Source organism: Pholcus phalangioides, unplaced genomic scaffold (genome assembly GCF_987345545.1).
Source record: "Pholcus phalangioides strain wild (caught in Gottingen) unplaced genomic scaffold, Ppha-v1.0 ptg000007l_1, whole genome shotgun sequence".
Taxonomy (NCBI): Eukaryota; Metazoa; Arthropoda; class Arachnida; order Araneae; family Pholcidae; genus Pholcus; species Pholcus phalangioides.
In genome coordinates, this window is record NW_028301600.1 from 23488266 (window position 1) to 23506095 (window position 17830).

Genomic DNA, 17830 nt, shown 5'->3' on the forward strand with positions numbered 1-17830 from the left:
ACAGCCATATACTTCTACCTTGTACATAATTTTTTAACTAAAATATCACTTGAATGCTATTTAAAAAATTCTTTTTTAATTAGACCATTGTATACTAAATTTTTATTTGAGAGAAAATAAAGTTGGCTTATCGTATTATTATTATTTGCATCTTTCTTTACAGAGGAATTTTTGTGAGTTTGTTCACAAAAAATTTGTTAAACAAAAAATTTCATCTATAAAAAACTTTGTTATTTCATAGGATCGCGCAAACACTGGGAGAAGAAATACAGCAACTGCAGCCATTTTAGTCAAAGTAGAAGATAAAGAAGATCAACCACCAGTATTTATTTCAGTTCCTTCTGTAACAAGAATTCCAGAAGACTTACCACCAGTAAGATCAGAAGCATTACTTATTACATGTAGATAATCAATTGTTTTAATATTTCTATGTCATGATTTAAACTTTAGCGATAGCATAGACAGATTTTATTCTCGGTGTAATTGTAGAGAAACATATATAGGTGAACTTGGTTAATCTGAATTTTTGGATAATTCGAATATTGGAAGTTTTTCTTGAGTTTCTATTTGATATAATGTTGAAATTACTTGTTTAATTGAATTTTTTTCCCTAATGCCTTGGATAATTCAAAGTTTGAATCAGAGAATTAATTTGCAAAATGTCTCTTTTCTTTTCTCAGAATTTCTTGCTAACTTTTAATCCTCCTTTTCTTTATTCCGTGGTTTACTGATCTTTTTCAGAATTTGGCACGCAGCCTTTACATTTACACATTAAAAAATTATAGTCAACAAAATGTGAACTTTTTTTCTGTTTTAACTCTAAGAAGCAATAATTTTGCTGCCAGTTTCACACACTGACTTTTGTCCTGCTGCAGCTGGAGTTTTACTGAATCTTGGATGACTTGGAGATACTGATCTTTGAATTGATCCTGCCAATTGTAGATGTAAATATTACTACTCAGGAAGTACGTTTGTGTGAGTGTGTCTGTGTTAATTTTCTCCTCAGGCAGAATTTTGAAAAGTTGGAGTACTGAAACTCCAGTGACTTTTCTGGTAAAATGTGCTAAAGATTCGTGTCTCTCCAGCATTATTGTTTGTTTATTTTGGAATATCAATGTTGCATTTTTCTCCATATCCAAATCAGGTTCATATGCTTGGTCAATTCTAAAAGAAATTATGGTTAACTTACAGATTTGAACATTGTTAAAAAGTAGAGAATAAAGTCACATTGAATTTTTTCGCAAAGATGTAGAAAACTAATCTAAGAAAGCAATAAAAGCCCTTCTTCCAACACTTGCAGAAACTACAGACATATTAGAAAATAAAGGTGTTAAATCTCAAAAATTGTGTTTAATTTTCTAAATGAACTTGAAGATTTTGTGCAATACTACTTAATGAGAGCATCCGAAAGAAAACTATAAATTTCTGAATGAAATAATTTTAATCACATTCAATAAAAGTACCTCATTTACCAACTTTAGTAATCATTCTTGGATAATATTTAGCCTCATAAACTACAAAACCATAGACCCCCTCCTCACTTTTTTATTTTCCTGACTGATCTCAGGAATGACATTGGCTTCTGATTCAGAGTCTGTTTCATACCAATTGTTACCTTGTTACCTGATTCTGCATACACAATAGACTATGCATCACTTTCACATGAAGTATCAGATGTTTCAATCTTCTGACGAGAGTTCCAGATGCAGAAGGTTCTGGGATATTTTCACTTGATGAATTCTGTAAATCCAATGCAAAGATGCCGTTTCCAGTCACATTGATTCTTTTGTTTCTTGTCTGACTTTTCTCTGCCAATTCATTTCTTCTCTGATTCAGGTGCTCTATAAAGTTTTCACTTACATTTTCTTTTCTAGATTCATTTTCTTTCTCTTAAACACATCTATATAATCGATTTAGAACTTTTTCTCTGTTCAGTGAGTGTATTCTAGCTTTCTTAAGTCTGAAAGATAGATTTTTCCCTTGATTTTCCTCAACTTTCTTTTGTCACAAAGTTATACCACACTTCTGCAAGTCACACATATTTTGTCAAACAGTGCAAGAAAATAAACTTGTACCAAAATACTCCTTTTGCTGAACGTTTTATTACAATTCAAATATACTTTGAAATTCTCAGCTGTTCTATATTTCATACACCAGCACAAAGTTGCAATATTTTCCTGAAAATCACTCGATGCACATCACCCAAAATAGCTTTACAGGACTTATCTAGTGTAGTGCATGTACTTCTGAGAGTCACCAACAGATGAAAGAAGCTTCTGAAATTTTTTCTCCTTTCTCCCTTTGGAAAGATCTGCAAATTTGAAAGTGGGTTGTGGGGTATATGTGTCACAAATATTTGTACCCACTGTCACAAAGTTGCCCCAGTTTACAATATATAAACAAATGTCCAGAATGATTGATTCATCATCACTGAACTGAAATTGCTGAAGCCAGTGTTTGCCAATATGTATCTAGATGCATGATTTATGCATAAAAATTTGTGATTTTACTCCTCCAAATTTCTTCGAAAAGAGTGAAAAATGCTCTTTCTACTCTTTCAAATTTTAGGTAATATTTTTAATACAGTTATTACTCTCTCTCTCTCTTTTAAATAAAAAAAACACCCCTTTCTTCACGAAATTATCCCTTAAAATTTTGGAGAGGAGTGAAATTATTCTCTTCAAAATTATTTTTTTTGGATAACACTGGCTGAAGCTATAAATATGAAATTTGGTCAGTAGTTATATTTTATAATGTAGGGACTTGCTATAAGAAGGGATTTTTCAAAATTCTATCCCTAAGGGGTCAAAAGGGGGATGAAAAAGAAGCTGAAGCTATATATATATGAAATGGTCAGTAGTTTGGTTTTATAAGGTAGGGATTCACTAAGAATGAATTTTTCATAATTTAACCCCTCAAGGGGTCTTAAGGGGAAATTTTCAGATCACCAAATTTACACGAGCAAAGACATTGGTAACAGTAAGTACATAAATATATATAGTGAGTCAGAACTATTTTGAAAAAACAATTGCTTTTTTTTCCTTTCTCACTTCTTTAATAATGTATACTTTTATTATGCTGAAATTAAAAAAATTCTCCCCCCCCCCCATAGAATTCTGCTATCTTATCTGTAAAGGCAGTTGATGGTGACAGAGGGATAAATAATGCTATTGCTTATCGCATCTCAAAAGGTAATATTTTTTGCAAATTTTATACGTATATCTAACAACTTCAGAGGTTTTGTATAGTTTTTGGGATATTTTTTCACTTGTAATTATTATTTTGTAGGTTCTCGAGGATTATTTTCTATTGATCGTAACAGTGGTTTAGTAGTTGTGAGCAGAAAACTAGATAGAGAGAATACAGATAATAGAAATGGAGCTTTTATTTTAGAAATTGAGGTGAGATGAAATTTTATTTATCATATACCTGTATATTAAATGTTTTTTGATTTGAGCTGTAGCTTAATACCACACTTTGATTGGTCCTAATTCGCTGAATTCAAATTTCATTCTGTAACTTTATTAAAATGTTTGTTTCCTTGTAAGCTTTGGATTGCTTTAGAGGCATACATGAGAGGAAGGGCAAAATGATAAAAAAATTTAAAATATTTTTAAATATTTTCATTTAAAAAATTCTTAATATAAAAAATGATAACTTTATATGCTATCTTAATCAACTTCTGTTAATTTAAAACTGTTTTTGAAGATTAGCAACTTGACATTCCTGCAGAAGAGATACCTTGTTTACCCCCCCCCCAACCCAGTGTGCCTCCGTAAACTCTGTATAACCCCCAAAAGATGATTCTGCGTACACCCCTAGATTGTTTTAATTAAATGTGTTAAGCTTGTTCTCTTCAAATCAACAATTTTGCTTGTTCTCTTCAAATCAACAATTTTGCTTGTTCTCTTCAAATCAACAATTTTGCTTGTTCTCTTCAAATCAACAATTTTGCTTGTTCTCTTCAAATCAACAATTTTGCTTGTTCTCTTCAAATCAACAATTTTGCTTGTTCTCTTCAAATCAACAATTTTGCTTGTTCTCTTCAAATCAACAATTTTGCTTGTTCTCTTCAAATCAACAATTTTGCTTGTTCTCTTTCTATCATTATTTTCCAGAGAAATTCATTATTTACTTGGTCACAAATTTTATAATATATGGCTTTATTTATAATATAATAAATGGCTTATACAGTTTTACCCCCCCCCCTTTGTGCCGTTCTAATAGCTGTACATGGTACATCACAAGAGGTGAAATTTTTTACAGCCTGATTATTTTTTAAAATAATCACCATAAAATTTTTATTGCATGGAGTAGACATTTTACTATAACATAACTTTTTTTTTTTAAATTTTAGAATCAAAATTGAAAAAGATATATAAATAATTTTCAACAGAGCTGCATAAAGTTTGGTTTTTGTAAGTTTAAATACCACAAATAGAGCTTTGGCATTTAAATTTCTGAACTAGCTTGAAGGGTTAAATTTTGATTATTAGCTTCTGCAGCTAATTCAAAGTTTATTCGATTACTTTTTTTGGTGATCTTCCCCCAAACACTTTTTTGATCTTCATTTTGAGAGCAATGAAGAGATCTTAATTGAGAAATTTTTTCTATTCAACTATTCACTTAAAGCAGTGTTTCCCAAAGTGTTCCTAGTGTTGTTAGTATTTCCTCAAAAAGCACTCTAAAAACAATCAGTGGGACAGTAAAATGGCTATTCATTAGGAGGTTAACATGAGGGCTTATAATACAGGGGTGAAAATTCCATGGAACATTTTAAAAACTAATGACAAGAAAACACCTGACATCAAAAACTGTGTGATTTGTGCTAAAATACTTACTAACGTGCAGGTTTTATTTTCTTTCTGATAAATTTAAAAAATAGTTCACAAAACTTCCCTCACAAATGGCACTGTATCACAAATGACTTGATGTTTATAAATTGATGTTCCCGTAATTTGCATTGCATATATAAAACTACCACATTTTAACATGAGTACTCTTAACTAGCTCAGGCTATATCTAAACGATACTCAATTTCAACCCAGGTATCTACTAATATAGGTTGCACGAGAGTCTTAATCACCTAAATGATTGTTATCTTCAATTCCTTGATGATGCTTACAAGTAAGGTGTAAACTTTATTTGGTTCATTTTGAACAAATGGCCAGGAACTTTCCGATTCAGCAAGAACATAAAAATCCAATGTCATTTAAATTTTTTTTTTAATTTGTTTTTAAATTTTGATTTGTAGATTAAAAATAATTGTCCTTTTCATCACCAAAATATTTTTTTAATTTTATTATTTTTATTTATTTTGTTATTATTATTTGTTTATTTTATTTTTTTTATAATTCTGCGACATTTTATCTTTCAGGCACAAGAAGTTGCCTTAGGTGTATTTCCAGCCCCGAGTGTCACAACAGAAGTTACTATCATTGTAACTGATGTAAATGATGAAACTCCAACTTTTCTAAGTCGTAAATACATAGCGGAAATAAATGAAAATGCAGAGGTCAATGTGCCTGTAAATTTTATTGGTTCAACAGTTGCAGAAGTATTTGACCATGATCAGGTTTGTATTTGAGACATCTCTGTTCAAATTTTCAACTTTCAATTTGACATTTATGCTATACTAATTTTATGTATATGGATTATAAGTAATGCAGTCAACACTAATTATAACAACCCCACATTATAGCGCCCATTCCATTACAACAACTGATAGAAAAAGTCCCAAATGTTTTCATAGAATGACTATGATACATGTTTTACCTCTGATATAATGGCCTTCCCAATGTAACGTCCATTTTTGTGGGGGGTCATTATATCGAGTATCAACTGTAATAAGTAATAGTGGCCCTAGAATTTGTGGGGCCTCAGACAACCACAAAGAGTGCACAAAGCTCTGTTATGTAGTTTAAATTTAGAAAATAGAAATTAAAAATAAATAGTTTATCACATCTGTGAGACCTTATCAAAGTACAATGCTTAAGGCAGTATCTTGTTTACTTATATATAAGACTGCTACTGGTAACATTGTATCCACAAAGACCTTGGATAAGATTTTTTTCTCTCAGCCATTGGTCATAGACATATACTTCCAACTGCAAAAAGGAAGTAAGTGTCATGTTATTACACTTTTATGTGAACAAACTAATTTGTGAAACCAGTATGAAATCTAGCTTTGTATATGTTCTCCCACAGTCCCTATAATTATATTTACAAAAACTTGTCTTTTCAGAAATATGTAAAACAAAACAAGTTTCATTGCGGTGCAGCATAATTGATACAGATATAAAATGTCAAAGTTTCAGTGGAGATACAGGGGTCATTCACAAACTGAACAGCAAAATAGTTAAATTCAAACAGGTCTCTGATGTTTTTATTTTGAGTGATTGTGATTGATATACCAGTTTTAAATTTTTTTTATCAATATAATTGTTTCACTAAGAATATTTATTCTGAAACACAAGATTCAAACTGATTAATTTCACTCAGTTTGACTAATTTCAGCCATGGACAGAGATATTAGGATAGGAAGCACCGCCCTGCTGCCTATGAAAGATGCGTGTGGTTGACCTAATGCTATGTCTATAGGCCTATGTATTGATATAATCATCAACATTGTATCCCAAGCCCCAGACTATAATTTCAGCAAAATAATTAGAGAACTTCACTGGTAAATCACAAATGAGTTATACCGATTACTCAATGACAGCTGATCAGATGGCTCCCAAGCACTGAAAATAGTTTTGAAAAACAAAATTTGTAATTAGATATCCCAGTCAATTTTTGTCATATGATGATGAAACTTGTTTTGTTTGCCCCATTACTATGTGGACAAACTTTTTAGGTGTGACTTTGAGACCCTGGAAAAAATATAAAAAGTTTAATTCTGCAATTTGTCAAAAATTTAGTTTGTGTAAAACTGTCCTAATATGAACATTTACTTCATTTAAAACATTTTTGCATTCGGATGTTTTTGTCTATGACCATCGATTGAGCAACTCATGAGTGGTGGAACATGAGTAGTCATCATACATCTTTTTAAAACAAAAGTTTGCATATACAGTCTATGTTCTTTATAACGACCCTTCCTCCATATTATATTGGGAGGCCATTACACATTACATCAAACATTAAAAAAAAAGGTTTACTTGTAGATTCATACTTGGACAGAAAAAAAATTGTTATTCATTTTGTTAGAATTTAAGCAGTTTTATTGAAAATGCATCAGGATAGAAAATAATAAAATTGTAATTACATGCATGCACCTTTGTGATGCATGCATCAAATTCTCCAATATCAAGGGTTATGGTCAAACAAAATTTTGGCAAATGAAAAACTCCGCTTTTGTGCTTTTTCTTCACAAAAAAGAGGTAGTTCGGAACCTAGTTCAGACATTGTATTTGATAGAATGTCTTTGTAGGTCATTATATTGGATGAGAAATAACATGGGATGAATAGAAAAAAATTAGGAAAAAATTACAAAAAGTCATTGTACCAGTTGTTATAATTGAACTGTCGCAATAATGCATGGTTGTTATAACAACCATCAACTGTATTGGCTAATTTTGTAATAAATTTGTTCTGTGAACTCTTGTGATTTCTTTTTGCAGCATTAAATTAATTTCCGATTTTAATTTTATATACACTGCTCAAAACAATTAGGGGAGCACATGGTTTTAACAAAATTACGCAAAGATGTATACCGATAAGTAACATAAAATGAATCATCCATAATTTAAAGCCTAGCAGGAAACGGAAGAAGAAAACTTCATATGCAAATCAAAGTTCATGACGTCAAAAACCAGAAAAAGGAGATAAGGGCGGAAATCGGGATGTTACAGAAACGTCTGTTTTACTGCCGTAACTGTGAAATTCAATTGTGCAGTATTTTTTTTGAGACAAGGTGACTTGAGGATGTCTCAACAACGTGATTTACCGGAATCCATGGCATGGAGTGTTATAGGCAGACTGGAATCCGGGCAAACACAACGTAGTGTCACGGACGCTGTTGGAGTCACCAGAAGTGTTGTTGCAAGGCTGTGGAATCGATTCCAAGAAACAGGAAATGTTAGACGTCGACCAGGGCAAGGTCGGCCATGTGCCATTACAGCAACTGATGACCGGTATGTACGGTTAACAGCCCATCGAAACAGAACAGAGAATGCTACTCAGCTGCTAAGACGGTTGCTCTTGGCAACAGGACGAAGGGTGTCCAGCCAAACCGTATGTAATCGGCTTCATGAGGGAGGGCTCTATGCACGTAGGCCAATGGGCTGCATTCCATTGACCCCACGCCACCATGCGGCACGAAGAAGATGGGCTGCTGAACATCGAGATTGGGAGCAACATGATTGGAGCCAAGTGCTGCTTACAGACAGTCTGGAGTGTGACACCCGACGTGTTCTGGTATGGAGGGACAGAGGCACTCGAAATAACCCCGCATTCGTTCGTGAAAGGTCACAATACAGACGAGCTGGTTGGATAGTATGGGGTGGAATCAGCATAGGCGGACGTACGGACCTGCATATCATTCGGAATGGCACTTTGACGGCCCAAAGGTATGCAGATCAGATACTGCGACCTCATGTCATCCCTTATGCTAGAGCCATTGGAGATTCCTTTGTTTTCCAGGATGATAATGCCCGACCGCATAGAGCTCGTCTGGTGGAGAACATGCTTGAAGCTGAAACAATACAGCGTATGGAATGGCCAGCGTGCTCTCCTGACCTGAATCCAATCGAGCATGTTTGGGACATGCTCGGACGATGCATTGCTGCGCGACCAAGGCCGCCTGTTACTGTCCAAGACTTGCAGATTGCACTTCTTGAGGAGTGGAACAGTATTCCCCCAAAGTCTGATCAATAAGCTCATCGCATCCATGGCAAACAGGTGTGCAGCAGTCTTAGCTGTTTGAGGAGACCACACGCCCTATTAAAACTCATGCATCATGTCTAAACAGTACTTTTTTTTATCGTTTACATGTAACCAAATTGTTGCCCTAAATCATCTTTTCATGTTTTTTCCATATTTTCAAAGAATTAAAGCTTAATTCCAAATTTTTTTACGTCTTTTTTCTGTATTGTGCATTGATACGCGTGTACTATCCATTGTATGCCAATACATGGCTGTCTCGCACGGTTTTCTTCACTTTTTTGCTTGCTCCCCTAATTGTTTTGAGCAGTGTATTTGTATATTTAAATCCTGCATTTTGGAGTTTTAATTTGTTAGCAGTTCTAACCGAAAGAAAAAGTCTTGCTCACCAGGTTGCATATAGGACACAGGCGCCTCATACAATCTTATCTTTTATCAAGAGAGAGTCAACCAGAGTGCCCACATTTTCAAAGTCCATTGACCATTGTTCATGCTTTTATTCACATCATTGTCATCATTTTATGACCACTTTTGGTCATAGTCATCTTTTACTTCTCGACATTTTAAATGACCATTGCAATGCATCTCACATTTTTAAATTCATCAAAGCTATTGGTTTTTATAACAAAATATAGTTTTATGCAATCTACGTCACTGTTTTACGTTTAAGTTTTGTTTTTTCATGCGTGGTTTTAATTTCTTGATACGACAAGAATGCATTTTAATTGGTCAATTGTTTTGGTGCAGTTTGACCTAATTTGTCCTTGCACTAATAAATCAAAAATCCAATCCAATCCTTTAATTTGTTATGGCACCATTGTAACTTTATAAATAAATATTTCAATCTTGAATATTGAGTCTTCTTGTAATTTATAGTGGGTGATATAGGACAGTAAAATACCAAAAAGTAAGTTGCAGTTTCTGTTGAATCAATGCAATGCTGTGCATCAACAAAATATTTATTCAAATAAAGTATGAACCTCTTTGATAATAAATCCTCACACATGTCATCTTTCTGCATAATTAATTTATTTTCTTGGTGGTATTGATGTTTTATATTGTAAGCAAAATTTCTAGTTTCTCTGTTGTGATTTGCTTATTGTACTTTTATTCACAGGGGAAAAATGGCACATTTAAGATCTTTTTAGAGGGAGACAATTCTATTTTTGATGTTACACCTTCTGAAGGTGTAAATGAAGCCTCGTTTCTCATTAGAGTAAAAGATACTTTATCTCTTGATTATGAGCGTATGAAAGAAGTGAGCTTCAAGGTATGAAATTATTACTAGTAGGGTGCTGTGTTTATTTTTCTTTTTATTTGAGAAAACTAAAAATAGACCTGAGAATAAAAAACAGGTATTAGTTGATTCATTAACAAGTTAAGGTCTTTCAAGTTTTCATACAGCCAAGTTTTCATACAGCTGCTAGTTCATATACAAATTAAAGGGCCACAATAAACTACAATGTGAATGAGATCACTGAGAGAGGAAAAAAAAAATAATTCTAAATAAAAAATAGTGATAATTAGAGCCCAGAAGCTCGGGAAAAATGCCTTTTTTGCCTATTTCAAACTTTTTTGGTAAAAATTCCTTTTTTGAAATTTTCTTGCTATAAATACCTATTTTAACATAGTTTTAAATTTATTAGTAAATTTCAGAGGTCATAATCTGTAAAACTTGAATATTTTGGGCATTGAAAACTTCAAAAGAATCACTCTTTTTAAAATTTTCCAACTCTCTCTGAGAACTAACTGTCATAAGAAAGCGCCCCCTCCCCTTCCAGCCCCATTTAAATGCAACTAAGTGATCTGAGAGATTGGTATTTGCATGCATTAATTTTGCTTTGATCGGACGATGTTAGATGTGAATGATTTTGTTTCAGTAGTGAATGCAGACTGGTTAGAAAGGCAGAGAAAAGTTAGAAACTTGTTTCCCCACAGACATAATATGTCTTGCTCAGGCATTGAACTGTGTGGTATGTGTATAGCAGACCAACGATTGTCCCAAGAGGTCTTGAATTGACTCCATGACTCATAGAAAGTGAAGTAGGAGTGAACAAGGCTCTGGGGCCCATGTTGTTTTGGTTTTATTTTGTTTGCACCATTAATGCGCTACAAGCAACCATGGCTATTTATTAAACATACATATTTATTATTCGATTAAATTGACAAGAGTTCCCCCTCAAGGGTGTGTGACAGATGCAGTCACACAGGGTCCCACGCTTGAAGGAGTCCCACATGCATGGTAATATTAAAAAAAATTATTTTTTCTTTTTACAAAAATAGAACAATATAGCCATGTTTCAACTATAGAAATGATAATGATTATTCAGAATGATACAACAAATAAACGAGAATCATTTGCAACTTGAGAGAGCCCCACAGATCATTATCCCTATCGACTCCGTATCTGGTGATGGCGTCACTGGAATTGGCCTAATCCTGAGGGTCTAGTAACATTTTATTTTGGACTTGAAATCAATTTAACTTGAATAATAAGCAGTTATTACACATTGTAATTAAAACAATAGACGGATTAAGTGCAAACAATTTTTCAGTTAGTTTTTATACCCTTAATACCTTAGTTTTTAGTTATTTGTAGTTATTTTTTCTTCTTTCCAAAAATTATAAATACCTTTTTAGTGCCTATTTTAGACATTTTTAGTCCCTTTTTGCCTGCCTATTTTGACCATTTTTAGTGCCTAAACTTCCGGGCTCTAATGATAATAATAAGAATAACACCCATAAAAAATATGGATATCAAATATCTGAAATATAGCAACCTAAAATAAAAAATACTTTCATGAAAAAACTAGAAACTATAAGAAAAATATATGTATAGCATACAAAAATTGTGGTATAATGTTTGACACCCAAAGGGAAGGTATTCTGTGCATTTGTTAGAAAAAACTCTGTGACACAAAAACTTTTAATTGACCCTCACCAATGGATGCTGGTGACTCATTGTCAAAGCACTCAATCGAGGGTGTGCAAATAACTCATCATCCATTCTATTCATCTTGTTGAAGATTTTAAACACTTCAATCATATCCCCTGACACCTGGGTTCTTCCAATGTAAACATGTTTAAGAAATCAAGTCTTTTTTCATGGCCCTGTGCACCACTGAAAGCCCACATAGCTTTTTTCTGAACCCCCGCAACCAAGCCTATAATTCTTCCCTCTGTTTGTACGTATGGTCTCCAAAACTGTTCAGAATACTCTAAGATGAACGAATTCTGTAGGCTAAGAAGTAGGCCTTTGAACTAAGGCAGGATGAACAGGTGTTTGTTATTTGATTCACAGTGAACCCCCATGCACTTTTCAGTGCTGAAAATCATGTTCTATTCATTTGCCCTTGATCACATTGAAATTGGTATGGAGAAACTCCCTATATTGCTTGGATTTGCAAGTAAACCATTAGCTTCAAGTTATCTGTGAATTTGCTACTAGCTCTATTGATACCTTGATCAATGCAATATAATGCAAAAAAAAGCATGGATTCCATCCACATTTTTGCCCTGCTTTAAAACCTTGTCCACATAATCATGAAAACAGAGCAGGTTGGATGCTATAAAAAAAAACGCATTTTATAGTAAGTTGCTTGTTGTTGCCTCTGTATTTGTATTTTTTGTTTGCATGATTAAAATAATAGTTTTCTCTGCATCATTAAAGCAATGAATCAAATTTTACTATGATGTCTGTTTTTTTTTGTATTTTAGAAGAAACTAAATTGAAAGTGGTTTTCTTTATTTGTACTTGGTAATATGTGCCGAAAACATTATGACAATCAAAAGAAATTTTCATAAGTGTTGCTTTTTTGCAACAATTTACATCATCTGTTTATTTTATTTTATTTTTCCATCAAGGTTGTTGCTCAAGAAATAGTATCTATCTCACCAAAGTCTAGCAGTGCAGATGTGACCGTTTATATTAGAGATTTAAATGATAACTTTCCAGAATTCACTGAAGATGTTTATAGAGTCACTGTTCCTGAAAATGCAGAGGCTGGTACAATGATTGCAACTATTAAGGTGAGAACTTGGAGAGTTACCATAAATGTATATTTTGTTACTCATGATGTTCTGTTATGTTTGTATCTATTATATACACATCATCCTGTGCATAATAAAACATAAATAAATGGCATGGATCATTCATGAGTTTTCACCATAATTTTATTCATAAATACAGACATGTACTACCCAGAAAGTAGCAAAAGCAACAACTTCATTAACACTTTTGGTGATCAGGTGGTGCAAAATACCAATGTTATTAGATGTCTTCCGAAGAAAAACACAAGTGACAAATTAAAAAATATAATGAAAGGGATTTTAAGCAAAATAAAAAAAATATCATTACAAAGATTTCAAAATCTCTTTAAAAATATTGTCATACAAAGATTTATCATAGTAAAGGATATTATTGTATCAAGAGAAGTGTAGCATTAGACTATAGATAAGTCCAAAAAATATTTGAAAAAATATTGTTACAAGGGAGGGGGTGGATTTATCATTATATTGAGTGTCATTGTAGTAAATTTCCACTGTAATTCAATACAAAATTGGTTGATGGTGTAGTATATATATTAATGTATAAGCCAAATAATTTTGTTCAAAAATGTTTTCGTATGTGAGTTGGGGGGTCTTGCTTGTAGCAGGTCAATTTATGAGGAAGAAAAATTCAACCTAAGTTTTACCAGCAGTTCTGAAAGCAGAGGTGCACAGGAACTGCTCTCTCTCTAGCCTGTGAACCAAACACAGTCTGCTAAGTGGTTTCTATCTGGCACATCAAAGCAAGTCTTATCCAGCCAATGAAAGCAAGCCCACCTTAACAGCATCATAGTCCCCCCCCCCCCGCGTGATAATTGCTATGTTAGGTCATTGGAGGTTCTCATGTACCATGTACCTAAACTGTGTCAAATTCCTGAAAAAAGGATCAATCCACACAACACAATAAGTTCAACAACCCACAAATGGTAGCTATTTCTCATATCTGGTCAGTAGACTGAAAAAGTTGTGCACCTCTGCCCTCTTGACACACCTGGTACTGTTGATTCATCAGAAATTTGCTATGGCTGTTCTCATAAAGTGTCAGAAAAGGAAAAAGATTTTGAAGGTTTTGATTATTTTTTCATTCTAATTTTTACATCTTAGAAATGCAATTTTTTCCCTCAAAAATGTGCTTATCTTTTGGGGTTGATTTATTCACTGGTTTTAAACGTTTTGCCATTTTGGCTGTCCCCAATGGGGGGTCAGTTTATAAATGGGTAAATACAGTATTTATCACAATATTTTATTAAGTATTTGAAATTTTCATGGCATTAGTTATTAATTTCCTCATTTTTATTTTGTCATAAATATAATGTGAGTAACAACTAACACTAGAACAACAAAAGCAATAATTTTTACCTCAAAGCTACTTTGGCATGCTACCTTTGACCTAATCTGTTAATCTCCAGAAACTAGAATTTTATGACTTCTCTCATCTTGTTGAAGCTTTTGAAATCCTAGAAAATGGATATTCTAGGTGTCTTAATTAAGTGATAAAATAAAGTTCTACCCAGAACAATGGTAGAGGTAAATGACTGCCATAGGAATTATATACTCCATTACAAAACATCCTGAAACAGAGTCTTCTTATACAAATACAAGGCCACAACAGGCAAAATGCCCAACAAAGTGACTGAAAAAAAGATGCCCATCAAAAATATAGATGTCAACTAAAACAAAAATACAGCAACCCAAAATAAGAGTAATTATCACAAAAAAAATAATATACACCAAAATAAAACTAAAAAACACTAGCAATTATAATAAAAAAATACACTGCCCATAAAAATTTATGGTTGTCTTATCTAAGTATGGATAGCTTCTTGATTCATCCTATTAGAAACATCATATTTCTTTTCAAATGTGTCAATTGTGACAGAATTCACGACTTCCAGGATAAGCTATTCCATTTATTCACAACCTTGTTAGAGAAAAATTCCCTGTGACACCACAATGTGGAGTTGTCCCTTACTAATTGATGCAGGTGTCACCTTGTCAAAACACTTCATTGACAGTGTATTAAAAACTTGTCATCCATCCTATCTATTCTGTTGAAAATGAATGAATAATTACTGCAAGAATTTAAACAGTTTTATAACTTTACTATGCGTATCATAGATATTTTTTACCAAAAGAATTTTCTGAATTGTCTGAACGTTTGGCATCGTAAAGCTGTTTCATGTATATGTTATGGTCAAAGCTTTAAACCAGCCTATTCACAAACTAGCTGGCCAGTTGACCTGGCCAATGTCCGAAATTCTGTGGAATTTCATTGATCAAAAGTAGCTGGAGATCCCTATAATATCAATATTAATTCCCTAAGACAGCGGTTCTTAACCACCGTTCCGAGGAACCCTTGGGGCTCAGAGTGCACTCCCTAGGGGCTCTGCAGCCACTCAAGGAAGATAAAATATATTGGTAAATTTAATTAATAAACAAATACAAGAGCCTTCAGTGCTTCGCCATAGAAAATTATGTACTAGAAAGGGTTCAGTGAGTCAAAAGATTGAGAACCGCTGCCCTAAGATATTATATAATTATTTACAAATAAAGAGTAAATAAATGAATTGATATTCTGATTCTTTTGATCATTAAGGTTGCCATAGCTAACCATAATTATAAATGGCCATAATTACCACAAAAAAATACTCTAACTTGGTGATGACCCAGAATCATGCCTTTTCTTTGGCCAGTGATCTCCAGTCACTTCATGAACTGGCTGGCCAAAGCCCGAAATTTTGAGATTGAATAAATCAATTGGCCGATTTCAAGCTCTCTTTGGCCGTAATATATGTACTCTATAACAACAGTTCGCAACCATGCTCCGCGGAGCCGTTGGGACTCATGTGCACTTCTCAGGGGCTCTGCAGCTGCTCGAGAAAAATAAAATAAATTGGCAAATTTGATAATAACAACATCAAAGATTCTGCAAAATTTTGTCATTATAACCAAGGCCAACGTTTCCAAGACCTTTTAAGTATGAAAAATCTTTTTAGATGCAATGAAGTAGTGTGCATGAAGTTGTTTTATTGTATTCAGGGTGAACATATTTCAACTGGAAAAATATGGCAAACTGAAATCAAAAATGCTGGAGATCGCCAATTCTCACTAAAATGTTGCAAATAGTCAGACAAATCGCCAATTCCTTTAAATAACTGTTGGTGAGAAATACAGTGCTACAGCAAGTCTGTAGTGATTTAAAATGCATTTCACAGGGAAACCAAGGTCATGGCCAGGGCCATCTTAATGGTATCACATGCCCACAGGAGAAGTGAATTTTTTGGAGCTTCCTACTTGGCTAGAAATACCTGCTACCCAATTTCATACACACTGTTGAAAATTTGACCAGGTTTCATTTTTCCAAAATCCTTACTACACTTGAGGCACTCAAATATGTGAGATTAATAATTGATATTTATAGAGAAAAATTGCAAAATTTTCCTTACACGTGTCATACTATCATCCTAATTATGATAGAATGGAATAACAACAAAAAATGCATTGTTATATCCGAGATCATCGTGTTTCAATTGACGTTATAAGTGAGGTCAGTTAACATTATTCTCAATAGAAATTTGGCAGAATCACCAATTAACGATGTTATAAGCGATTTGTTGCTACAACCAAAATCATTATAATCGAGTTCCACGGTATATAAAAAAAGAGACCCCCCCAACAGGACTCCGCCATAAAAATTGTATACTAAAAAGGCTCTGTGAGTCAAAAAAGGTTGACAATGTTCAGAATTTTTTGACTGCTCATGACTTTATTCTGTACAGGCAACTTGTTCACAAATTTTTCTACAATCCTATATTCCAAATCTTGCCAAGCAAACATTAAGCAATGAAATACAAAAGTTCAAAGAATCATGATAATTTGAATGATGAATCATTTTTGTGGTAACAAAACACAAGATTTGTCATGAAACAAGTTATTGTGTCTGAAATGCTAGAGTACATGAAAAAGGGTTTATTGCAAAAATGTGTCAAAGAAACCGAGTAAATGCAGTTTAAGAAGGTCCAGTAAAAAAAAATTACCTATGATGTAATTTTTCCACTATGGTCAAAATGACTGCTTTCTGTCATTCTAGTTAATTTGAAATTTCTGTCTGTAATTCTAGTGTTGATAGAATCAAATGCTGTATTTTTTCACTGATTGTTTTAATCAAATTTGACTGTAGATGTGGTGGTTTTAACGAGTAAAGACGTTTCCTGTTATCCAGGTAAGCAGCGTGTTGGGAATATCTGTCTGGTCACCAACAAATAAATGCCACCACATACTAGTTAATGTGTTTATTGTTTAAATTGATCAAACAGAATTTTTGAATACTTTAACATTTTTTATATGCATAGGCTCAAGACAGAGATTCGGGAGAATTTGGAACCAGTGGTATCAGGTATACAGACATCCGTGGACAAATTGCAGACAAGTAAGTTGTGACAGTTGTAAAAGTTGTCATTCTATTCAGTGATATTGTTTTAATAATACTATTTAGTAACTCTGGAAGTTTTGTTGTTTCATTGTACATTTAAGAGAAATAAGCCACATATTGGTGAATAAACAAAGAAATATTTAAATATTGTGTTTTTTTAAGTGGTTTGAGTAAATTATTTTGCATTACTATTAAATAACTAAACTAAAATCTAAAATTGTAAATATTAGTTTGAAAGTTCACTCTTTTCAGACATAACTATGATATGTATATGAAAATATTTGGAATCAAAATAATTAGGCTCCAGATAGTTTTTTATATCAAAAAATAAATTCAAAATTTAATTTTTTAACACCTGTGATATTTGATCATTTTTGTCGCACCACGATCGTTTTCTGCACACGAGGGCTAATTAGCCCGAGACCTACAATTTATTGCCGATTCCGAACGGCAGGCTTGTTTTTTACA

The 17830-nt window shown here is 33.2% G+C and overlaps 1 protein-coding gene across 2 annotated transcripts in view; it reads left to right on the forward strand.

Moving 5' to 3' along the window:
* Cad88C (cadherin 88C) overlaps positions 1-17830 on the forward strand; it is a 151121-nt gene that overhangs the window by 87880 nt on the left and 45411 nt on the right. For both annotated transcript variants that reach the window (XM_089232868.1, XM_089232869.1), the window contains exons 9-15: positions 242-373; positions 3113-3191; positions 3289-3401; positions 5378-5575; positions 10001-10153; positions 12748-12912; positions 17283-17359. In XM_089232868.1, coding sequence (XP_089088994.1) covers positions 242-373; positions 3113-3191; positions 3289-3401; positions 5378-5575; positions 10001-10153; positions 12748-12912; positions 17283-17359 — 917 coding nt within the window. The remainder of the gene's footprint in view (positions 1-241; positions 374-3112; positions 3192-3288; positions 3402-5377; positions 5576-10000; positions 10154-12747; positions 12913-17282; positions 17360-17830) is intronic.